The 11870-nt window shown below is 42.5% G+C and overlaps 1 protein-coding gene across 1 annotated transcript in view; it reads right to left on the reverse strand.

Annotated features, from left to right (window-relative positions):
* Positions 1-4244: 4244 nt before the first annotated feature.
* pak1 (p21 protein (Cdc42/Rac)-activated kinase 1) overlaps positions 4245-11870 on the reverse strand; it is a 32366-nt gene continuing 24740 nt past the window's right edge. Inside the window, 9 exon segments of the mRNA XM_041047238.1 lie at positions 4245-4459; positions 5112-5249; positions 5473-5669; positions 6206-6305; positions 6607-6724; positions 7628-7740; positions 8855-8903; positions 9120-9183; positions 11784-11870. The exon segment at positions 11784-11870 is cut by the window's right edge and continues 46 nt beyond it. Coding sequence (XP_040903172.1) covers positions 4373-4459; positions 5112-5249; positions 5473-5669; positions 6206-6305; positions 6607-6724; positions 7628-7740; positions 8855-8903; positions 9120-9183; positions 11784-11870 — 953 coding nt within the window. The 3' untranslated portion in view covers positions 4245-4372.

Raw genomic sequence — 11870 nt, forward strand, 5'->3', positions numbered from 1 at the left:
CAGACGGTTTATAAGCTCATTTCTGTCTCAGACTCAGGCAAAGAACAGCACTTTACATAACTGACTTGCAAAGAGGCTTTAGAGTTTTCAGGAGTAGAAGGAAATCATGTTATAAATTTTAAAAAAATCCTTATTATTTAACATTGAGAATTGAGCCTTCAAAGTCTGACACTGTGGGGGCCTACCCTTAGGCTTCCCCATCCCTGTTCTACAATTTGGAACTACATTTCCCATAATGCTTTAAGAGATGTAAATGGGTTTTATAATGTTATATGTATAATGGATTCAGGTAGTTACACTTAAAATTAGGCTGAATCAGATATTAGCAGCTCCTGTTTGGGGCGCATCAGTGGATGCACAGACAGCCATCACAGGATCTCTGTGATACTGAGGGACACTCAGAGACGAGATGACTCTCAGGACAGTTCTGAGCTGTGAGGGGTCTTTTTCTGTGTGATGGCTGTGGCAGTGATGATCTGGAAAGTGTAACACTGAATCTAATCTTATGTTATGGGACATGTCTTATGTGTAATCTAGCTTGCTGATGTTGGTAACATGAGGAGGGAGGAGGATGGACATGAGCCATGACTGCAAATTTTATACACGAGAGAGACGCGATACTCTGCTCACCATGGTCATCTAAGCTGCCAAAAGTGTATTTTCAGTGACTTATTACCAACCCGACCCGTACTGTTTGTGTCTCCTTTCAGTTAATCACAGTGAATACTCAACAGTGAACATCTGGTGTAAACAGAGTAAATCAGGGTCCAGGCTACAGCAGCTTTAAAAAGCAGACCAGGTTTTCAGTTTTTGTACAGATTTATTTTATTTTTTTTATTTTTCAGAGTTGTTTCAAATAATCAAAATGACTTATAAACATAAATTATGGCTCTGATACACGGAAGAGTGAAGACTTCATTTGAAAATCTCATCCTGGACTGAGCCAAGTCTGAGTCCCCCCCCTTAAGCTGCAGAGAGCTGTGTCCTGCTTGTTGATGGTCACTTCACACAGCACAATGATTATTTTTACCAAAGTAATTCATCATATGCAACCTGTACTAAGATCCAGCAGAATTTCTAACATATCATCAAGTCAGCAGCAGTTTCTTAAAGAGGCTTAATGAGACGGTCATCGGGTCTTACTTAGGGAACAGCTGTTTGTGCTGGCAGATATAAAATGGTCACAGAGGACAATCATGGACGGACGGGCGTCTGGTTTTTACAGCTTTCACTGTCTGTGCTCCAGCAGGTTCAAACAGCTGTGTGCCCTGGTGTCCTGCTCAAAGACACTTCAGCAGTCACAGAGTTCAAATCTGGGACCACAACAATGATGATGATGACCGATGTTAAGGTAAAAGGTGCAGTGCTGTAATGACTAGCTGATCAGAAACTAACCTGATAATCGATTGATTGTTGTCATTGAGGATTTTCTGCTTTTTTAATTTTACATTGCTGTAAAGTGAAAATATTTGAGCTCTGGACTTTTTGCTGCACAAAGACTATTTTTTGATATTTCAGAAACTTTTCGATTGTTCGATTAACAAAAGAAAATAATCAGCAGATTAACTGATAATCTAAATAATCATTCCCTCGAGCCATAAAGCGTTGACATCAATATTCACTGTTGCCTCAAAATGCTGTTGGTGTATCGTTGTCATTAATACCGTTGGTATTAAAGTAGTCCTACAGCGGTACATTAACACTACATAAAAATGATAATAAAAACTGAGAACAGAAATCAAAGTGAGCGCTCTGAGGGTGGTTTGGGATTTTTACGTTGCAGTGTTTTTTGTATTCTGATGCATGAATGCAGAACAAAAAACTGTGACTGTCGACTAAACTTTGGCTCTTGCAGGATTTGAACCTGTGACTTTTAGTTACAGGACAAGAAAAACTGTTCCTTTAATTCAAATGGAAAAAAACCAAAACAAATACTTTAGCATGTAAATCAAAAACGTGGTGAACTCTGTTTCTGACAGTGATTAATTATAAAAAACTGTAAGTCTATAAACAAAAGCTGAAACACTTTTTAAGTCAACGCAGTATTTTGTCTTCACCTTATGTTCAGAGGGTTCCTGGGACCTGAGACAGTCCAGGCAGAAAAAAAAACATACCACTGTAACATTTATTTGTCTCATTCTTCTGAAAACAGGATGAAGATTAGATCTGTCCCATCGTACACAGGCTTCCTTCATGTGTCGTCACTTTAAGTTTCAGCATCGTTACCGTATTTTTAAAAAAATGTTGTCAACATGCACATTCTCTCCTTCACAGTCTCTGAGTCGAGCCCACGGACAGTGAAATCCCAAAGCCGCAGATGGAGTGAGTTTGGCAGGGTGGATTATGGGTAAACAACTGATTTTTCTGTGACACTTGACGGTACGATTGATTGTGCGTCCATCTGTATGCTGCATTTATTATTTTTAGAATTCTGAAGACTGTACTGAGCAAGAAGAAACACAACAAGGCTCCGGTCAGGACAATAAAATAAAACAAGAATAAAACCAAACCACGCTTAACCTTCACGTTCACTATGATTCATCTGCACTGACAAGAAAGAAGAATGTATGGAATAAAACAGATGATATCTCTGGTTCTGCTGCACTAACTTTGATCATATTTTTAACTATCATGAGACAACATTACAGGAGTGTTGATTCATTTATCAAAAAAACAAAACAGCTTTCCTCTGTGCTTTTATCAGATCACTCTTCTATCAGTGTCCAGCAATGAGAAAAAAACACCAACAAGCAAAGACTTCGACCTGCGACCTGAGTCTGATTTTTGAGCCCTGCAGGTTTCCATATACTGGGAAATGCTGGTCCAGTTGAGAGCCTGACATCACGGCCTGGTTAGCCTCAGAAACTCACTGCAAGGTGTCATTCAGCGTCTCCTTCATCTGTCTTTCTGAGAAATAAAGCATGTGCCTGGAGTTTACTTTCCAGCAGGTGCCAGAAGAAATAAAAACCTGCGTGATTTTAAGAAAATTAAACTACATTTACTTACTGAGTGCAGATGAAAAAAAACAGCGAGTCCCCAACACTCACCTCTGGTGTAGTTTTTTTTAACTTTATGGTTTTAATCTCTGAAGTCTAAAAACATGTTCAGCGTTCATTCCTCTGCGTCTGATCTGACTGTGACCGCTCGCTCATCACCTCGCCTCCTCTGTCGAGCCGGGATGTTTAGTGCAGGCACTTTTTGGGCTTATGGGAAACAGTGTCTGAACATACCGTTTGAAAAGCCTCTGTCCCAAAGCTGGATTTTTAGTTATAAGCATAGTTACAAAGTGTTCTTGAGCTTTTGTTCTTCAGTGACAGAACCTCTAACTTCCAGTGACACTTTACGGTCTCTAAAAGAGCAGCTGCGAATTATTCACTTCATGCTAAAACTTAATAAAAGAATAAACTTCCAGAGCAAAAGAAAACAGATTTTTGAAAAACTGATTGACTGGAAAAACATCGTGGAGTGAAAATGTTTGTTTTGATGCAGTGAGAACGGCTCATGTCCAAACTCAGTCCATCGGCGGCTCCGGGAGCGACAGTGTTTACTCATTATAATTAACATGAATATTCTCCAGCTCACACTGCAGACACGACAAAGCACCACACCTCAGCTCCTCCGTGTCAAACACTACACAAGGTAACACTACGACTGACATCATACTCCAGCATCCACACACACACACACACAGAAAAGTTCATTTAAAAAAAAAAAGATCAAATGAAAATCAACAAATGCACTTTGAGAGGATGATGAAATAAGTCCAAGTGAAACCCACAGATGACTGACAGGAAGCTAACACACACACACACACACACAGTCTGCAGCAGAGGGTTCTGGTTGGCTGTTGTGGTCCGGGGCTTTTACAGACAAAGTAGAAAAAAAAAAGACTAATTTAAAAACAAAAAAACTCCCATGAGTCTTTGGGCTCTGTTGAAACACTCTCTCTCCCATATTGGATTGTTCGTACCGACTGAGGAGGTGATGATGTAAGCAATGACATCACTTGATCGCAGATCAACCAGTGATGTCATTTGGTTAGCCCCCGTCTTCCTGTCCAGTGGAGCATCGAAAAAAAGAGGTTACAGGAAGAAACCGCCCTCCTCTCTCCCTGTGAGGATAACTGGGGGTGGGGGGGCAGTGTGGGGGGCAGGTATTGGGGAGGTCAAGCTTGGGGTCAAAGGTCACAGGGTGAAGGAGCAGTTGGTACAGGTTACAAAAAAAAAAAAAGATGGGAGAGAACGACTGGTTATGTAATCCAGCCAGCAGCCATCACCATCTCCCAGAAAAAGAAAAGAAGGGGAAAGAAGAGAGAAGAACGAGGGATGGTGGAGAGAGAGAAGGACAGACTAAATAATGAGTGCAAGGCTAGCTAGCGGTTGTTCTTGGCAGCCTCCTTGGCCGCCAGAATCAGAGGAGTCAGGCTGGAGAGAGGCTTTGCCATCTTCAGAAACTGATGCTGAGAGAGGAGAAGGGAAAGAGAGGAAGAGAGGGAAGAGGAGAGAGGTGCAGGGAGGACGGGGAGGAACAGGGAAGGGGAAAGGTAACAAGGGAGAGAAGAAAGAGAAATATTTCAGTTCACTGCACAAAAACGGAGCAAACTGAGTTTCACCAGCTGATTCATCAACTGATGTTTTTTTTTATCATCTCTGAATGTGAAAATGTTTGTCAGTGAAAATCTTTTTTCTGTGTGGACATGTGGACATGGACATCAGTCACCATCACCTGCTGCACTTTGTTCTTGTTTTTTCCTTCAGTCACCGTGTTACTCATCTCTCCATTCATGCTTCCGTCCTCACTGTCTGTGCACGTCAACACTGAGTAAAGCTTTAAACGGTTACCTCAGAGAACACGGACTCTCTAATCCAACACACACTCACACAAAGGATCCATTAAACTGAATTACTTCTCCTTCTGAAACTCGTTTTGCTGCTGCTCAGTCACAGTCTCCCACAACAGACGCAGTCAGATTTTTCTCTGGTTCAAAAATAATTTGACTTTAATGTGAAAAAGGTGTCTCACACACACACACACACACACACACACACACACACACACACACACACACACAAACACACACACACACACACACACATACAGAGCTGCTGTACCTGCAGTAGATCTTTAGCCGACCCTCTCTTCTCCACGTCCATCTCCAGACATCGGTTCAGGAAGTCTCTGAATATCGTTGACAGTTTCTCCGGGTTCTGCAGCTCCGGCGTCCCGTTGGTTGCTATGAGATACAGCGCCTAGGCAACACACATCAACAGCATGTTGGTCTACGTCCCATGAAGCACCCATGAACACAAGCTTGAAGCCAGTGTGACTAGGATCTGAAAATCTTTTACTTTGGTGCCATCCGGTGGTGATTTTTAAGAATGACACACTGATTACTTACAGAGAAACATGCTATGCTAATATGAACCGTACTGACCTGAACATATCACAGTTCAAATAAACACACAATCTCACCCGGAGTGGGTTTTCATTCAGGTACGGTGGTTCCCCCTCCACCATCTCTATGGCCATGATGCCCAGGGACCAGATGTCCACTTTGGGACCGTAGGCTTTACGGGTCACGACCTCCGGAGCCATCCAGTACGGAGTCCCCACCATGGTGCTGCGTTTACTCTGCTCCGGAGTGATCTGAGCGCAGAACCCAAAGTCGGCTGGGAGGAGGCGAGAGGACAAAATTAGTTGATGCACTCACAACATCTCAACACTTCTATGCAAAAAATAATAATAATAATGAATGAATTAATCAATTAATACGTGGCCTTCATTCACCATCAGCCTGTAATGTAAGGTTTTTATTCAACCATAAATGAAGCAGGTCACTGTTTATCATGTGATATCACTTATCAGTCTTAACATTAGCTGCTGTAACATTTATCATTCATGTGTCTAATGAGTTGATTTTACTATAAAATGACCAAAGAACTTTCACAGCTTCTGTGCTTCGTTTGCTGCGACGCTGACGAACAAACGCCGACACGGGGTTGAACCGAATCGCTGCCCTGATGTAAACGTTTCCCCTGTGCTCACTCTGACCTCAGTCGTTTGACAGACCGGATCACAGCGCTCCCCGCTGGACACAATAAGAAACTACAACAACAACCAACAACAGTTCTACAAAGTGGCCCTGTGTCAGTGAAATACACTGAATGACTAATTAAGAGGATGAAACTGTCTGATGTGGACTAACTGAGTTTGACAGAGCCATCCATGCCCAGCAGGATGTTGTCGCTCTTGATGTCTCTATGGATGACCTGGTTCGAGTGGAGGAACTCCAACGCCTGGAGACACTGGAGGGGGGGGAGAGAGAGAGAGAGAGAGAGAGAGAGAGAGAGAGAGAGAGAGAGAGAGAGAGAGAGAGAGAGAGAGAGGGGATAACATGAAAACAGTCCTCATCCCTTTAACCTGTCAATACTCCACATTAAATCTTTGGGAGACTATCATCCGCCGAGAGAGAGAGAGAGAGAGAGAGAGAGAGAGAGAGAGAGAGAGAGAGAAAGAGAGAGAGAGAGAGAGAGAGAGAGAGAGAGAGAAAGAGAGAGAGAGAGAGAGAGAGAGAGAGTTTGTTTATTCGTTTCTCATGTCTCTTACCTCTCTGCACACTGCAGCTATCTGGGCTTCATCCATGCAGGTTTCCGTGACGACATCAGTCAACGAACCTCCGGCCAGGTACTCCATCACCACCCACAGCTCGTCACCCACCAGGTAACTGCGGCAGACATCAACAGATGCAGGTGCTGATGTTAGTGAAACGACCTGTATTTTAATGAATCAGTGCTTCAGAGCCATAAACTGTCCATGTTAAACAAACAGAAACGTTTTGGCGTCGGTAACATGTTACATCTTCGTCTCCTTTCTGCAGTTTATAAGTTTGAATGTTTGTCTGAATCTTTGCTTTCTGCCCTCACTGCCCCCCCCCCCGTGTAAATACAGGTTAAATGAATGAATGAATGAAAGTCTGGAAAACAAAATTCTTTTTTCAGTCCTGTGAAAACCCTCACAATAAATCAGTGAAAGAGAAAATGTTGTTTCCAAGGCAATGACAGCGTTATCACCAGTCCTGCATGTGCCTCAATGTCTCTTAAGACAAATGGGTAACTATGGCAACCAATCCCCCCTCACACACACATCCAGTTGGTAGCTATTCGAACAATACTGAACTGGATAACCTCATCTCATCTCTCATCTTGGTTGAGTCTCCACAGTTCGCAGCTCAGTGGTGTTTAAACGGTTCCTGGAAACGTGGAACATCACAGAGGTGTTTTCCAGGTTTCCAGGGAAAGTTTGGTAACTTCGCATTTGGCTCTTTTTACAGGTGATTGTATTTTTAGCGACAGCAACATTAACAGAAGAAACTTTCTCAGCCAAATGTGAACCTGAAAAAAAAGTAACAGTACAGTCAGGAAGGCTGGTCTGCCGGCTTTAAGACTGGAGGTCTGGAGGCTGTCTTCCAACAACCGTTCAACAACAATGCTGTTTTCTTTTGTTAAAATATCACATTTTCTGTGTGTGTGTGTGTGTGTGTGTGTGTGTGTGTGTGTGTGTGTGTGTGTGTGTGTGTGTGTGTGTGTGTGTGTGTGTGTGTGTGCGTGTGTGTGATGGAGTGCCTAACCTGTCCAGGTAGTTGACTATGTTTGGGTTTTTATTTTCCCTCATCACCAGAATCTCATTGATAATCAGTTCTTTCTTCGGCTGCTGCTGCAGGTTCATCTGTTTTATGGCGACCTGAGACAAAAGAGACACATCAGACTTTTCACTGCAGTTAAGACTCAAATTCCTAAAAGAAACCAAAGAGAAAAGAAAATAAAATGAGCAGAGAGCTTGGAGAATGTGGGGAGGAGTACAAGAAAAGAAAGACAGACGGGTTTAATAAAACATTGTCCAGTGGGCGAAGGCGACGAGAAGCGGAAATATCTAAATCCAAAGGCAGCAGAAGGCTGTTAGGCAGTGCAGCCGGACGGCCATTAAAACCGGAGCTCACAGACTAATGCTCAGACTGAAACTGAGGAGGATTAGTCTGACAGACGAGTTGAGCTCCTTTAAAATTAACCTGAAAGTCACAGCTGTTGAAGCCAGACTTAAATCCAGTTCCTGCCACAGAGCTCTCACTGTGCAAACTCCAGCTGAACTCACTGCTCTCTGCCCTTCGGCCTCTCTCCTTCTCTCCTTCACTTCATTTTACCTGATTCAAGGCCGACGTCCCGGATGAACCTATGTTTCCTTTAAACTACCTGTCAAGACTTTAGCATCTAGCATCTTCCCTAACCCCGCTTTACTTTAAAAGGCATTCAGATTGAACTTCATTTGCAATTTAAAGCCTTTAGTCTGAGGCTCAGCCTGGGAAAGTGATTTTCACTCACTTCAGCATCATGTTTAACTTAATTTTACTTCAAACTTGCTGTAGTTTCTGGGCTTTCAGTGAACAGAGTCATCTTCATCTTCATCAGGCAGTGAACTTTATTTCAACTTATTCTTCCTTGACCCTTTGGAGCGTTTCTATAACCATGTGGGAGCTGTGATGTGGTTACCGTATCCAATCAGTAATAACATATATATATTAACGCCGTCCCATATTGGTAAATTCATCTTGGATGTTAAGAAGGGTTGGAAGCAAAATGTTGGAACTTTACAAAAACTGCATCTTTCTGCAGGATTTTTCGCAGCACAGCTCAGTCAGTGTAAGTCTCTCATCCAGTGTTTTACAGGACAATGTTTGTCTCCTCCACTTTTTAGCACTGCTAGCATCACCTGTGAGACTGAGGGGCGTGACCAGGTGAAAGCTGAAGGAGGACAGAGAACAGAGAACTGAAACACATCGAGGGTGATGTAAGAAACCCACCTCCTGTCCTGTAGCGATGTCTATAGCTGTGTACACCGTCCCAGACGCCCTGAAAACAGACAGTGTGAGAGCTCCAGGTCAACTAATGCTTCGTTAGTGGGATGAAACAAAGCAGCTTCACAGTTTTACCTTTTTTCTGTTTAATTAAAGCCTTAAAACTCCCAGTGCTGAACATTTCTTCTCCTTGTATGAGATTAATGTTTCTGTTCAGGCTGCAGGAGACTTGACACGTCAGCCACAGTAGATTTATAAATTTACAACTTACCCCTGTCCGATCTTCTCAAAGCGAGTATATTTCTTCTTGGGGTCTCCGACACTAACAATCGTCCCTGAGTTAAAGAAAGAGAAAAAGAAATCCACAGTTCAGTGAGATTTATATTTTCACTTTACAGCTCCATTGAATTTGAATGGATAGAAGAGTCAGGTGTCTTTCTATCCATCCTAAGTCTACTCTATGTTCATCACACTCAGGTCAATGCAGCATGCTGACTGGGAGAAAGAGCAGAGAGAAGAGAGGAACAACAGAAAGAGAAGAAGAAGGAGAGAAGGACCAAGGGATGAGACAAAAACTTAACGAGTCAGAAACAAAATGGAGATGAAAAGAAAGTAATGAATTTAAAAAACAAAAACAGTCAGCTCAGGAGAAGAAAGAAAGACATGAAGGACGAAAGGAATAAATCTTTCGTGCTTTAAAGACAAAGAAACAAAGGAACAAAGGAAAGAAAGAAAGAAAGAAAGAAAGAAAGGAAGAAAGAGAGAAAGAGAGAAAGAAAAGAAAGAACGCCCTGTCTGCAGTTCAGTAATCAGAGTCCACAGTAGGAAAGTGATTAGAGGACAAAAGTTGGAGTCACTCTCGAACCGCAGGAGACCAGACGATGGAGAGAGAGAGAGGACGACCAATCAGACGTGGGGATTGGACAGAGGGGGCGGGAACAGTGAATATCAGGTCTGTCAATCAGAGAGACGGACAGACAGACAGAATCCTGGTCTTACCAGCAGAGGGAGACCTGAGCACATCTGGACAGGCGTGGGGAATGGTTTAAAAAATATACAGGCTTTATTGATGGGTTACACACACACAGGAAGACATTTCAATATGAGGAAGAAGATTCTTAAAACATCAGATTCTGACGTGTTCGTGCATAATTTAAAAAGCATACAGACTTTTTTAAAAAGATGTAGCGTCACCTTTCATGGTGAGGAATCAAAGTACACGGTTTGTACTTTTATTTTTTTTTGTTTCCAACCTGAGGGTCAGGACTGGATCTGAGAGGTCTGAAGAGAATTTATTTATGTGGATATTTATCATTATTCTCTGACTTCTCTCTAATTATTCCTTTTTTTCTGCTGATAACTTGAGTAGTTTTAGTCTTTCAGGCCTCAATATCATGATCTGTTGTGGAATCCGACCTTTGATCATCGCATCAGCACAACTTCATACCAATAAATGTTATTCATTAATTCTGATTTAAAATAAGAATTATTACCCAGGTGATCTCAGAGAATCAAATCGAGACAAAGCCTCTGTGTGTATAACGTCTCTTTGACTTAGTATCTGGCTAAAGTGAGCTTAAAGAAGAAAGACTGTGGGTTTCCAGAGGCCTGTGCAACAAACCGCTGAAGATAATTCAAATACTTTTATAACCGCAGATCATTTCTGAGAAAATAAAACCATCTTCCTGTTAGCATCTGCTAGCGGCTGACACAGCTCTGTCACCGAGCGTCAGCCCGGCACAGCCAGGCCGACCCAACATTAACACTGTTCCCACAAACTGAGCCGTTTAACAGGAACATCTGAAAACTGTGAGACACTGCAGGCTGCTTCTTCTGTTAGCAAACGCCAGGGACCTTATGTCTCACTCACAAAGAAAAATACTTTCTGAGTTCGACTTATTAAAAACATAAGAAAATACTTTAACAAAAAAAGGAAAGGAAAATATTTGGTGAAATTACCACCAACCTGACTTGAGCCTAAAATAAATTCAGACCCTGCTCTCTGAGAGATGCTGTGTGTGCAGATAGAGACAATGTGATGAAACGGCCTGTCAAAAAGAAGAGTGTAAATGAGTCTAAAATTAGCACATGGAGACTCTGTCCTCACTGAACTGCAGCAGGTAGAAACAGCATCACAATCTTCACAGAAGTACAGTGAACATGGGACATCGAATGCTGTTTACAGGTAAAAAAAAGGCACAGGAACTACAATATTTAATGTTAATATTTGATTTATAAATATTAGGCCTGTGCAGTTGAAATTAATCTGTAACAATATCTTAAATGTACCTCTGTGAAAGGAGCTGAGCTTATTAATAGACAGCACCTTGTATCATGACCCTGATGGAGTCACAGTGGTCACAGATAGTTGGTTTTAATTTTCCTTTAACCTAATAAAAGCTTTTACATTTATCAGCAGAGAACCTTGGACTTTAAATGAGTTCATTTTAACCTTTAACCAGGTGCAGTCACTGCTCCTCGGTGCTTCAGTGTCCCTGTAGTTTCAGAACAGGCGACAGACACCTGATGTCAAACTGTCGGAGCAGACACTCACTGCGGAACATACCCTGTGCTGTATGTTTCTCTATGTTTACGTCCATTTCACACATCGTTACATTCACTGTACACAAAGTATGTGGACGCCCAAACGTTAAAGCCACGTGTGACTGATGATGATTTCTCCCTGTTCTGGTTTCGGGCTTCCTGCCGGAGTTTGGAACATGGCTGCAGGAATTTTCTCCTTCATTCAGCCACAGGACCGTTAGTGTCGTCCAACACTGTCCCCAGACGAAAAATACCCAAAGCTATATGCAGGGTGGTGTCCACATACTTTTGGCCAGTGTAGTTCTCTTGTTCAGGGCATGTATATAAACCTGAAGCTTTTCATACCTATTTTTCCCGCCTGTGTGCATCTGAGTGTATGAACGAGCCTTACGTAGTTTCTCCAGGATCTCCTCGTCCGACATCTTCTTCTTCCTGGTTTTGTCCTGGGGGCGGGGAAGGGAGGGCCCGGGGGCGGGGC

The sequence above is a fragment of the Toxotes jaculatrix genome, chromosome 9 (assembly GCF_017976425.1).
Source record: "Toxotes jaculatrix isolate fToxJac2 chromosome 9, fToxJac2.pri, whole genome shotgun sequence".
Classification (NCBI taxonomy): domain Eukaryota; kingdom Metazoa; phylum Chordata; class Actinopteri; family Toxotidae; genus Toxotes; species Toxotes jaculatrix.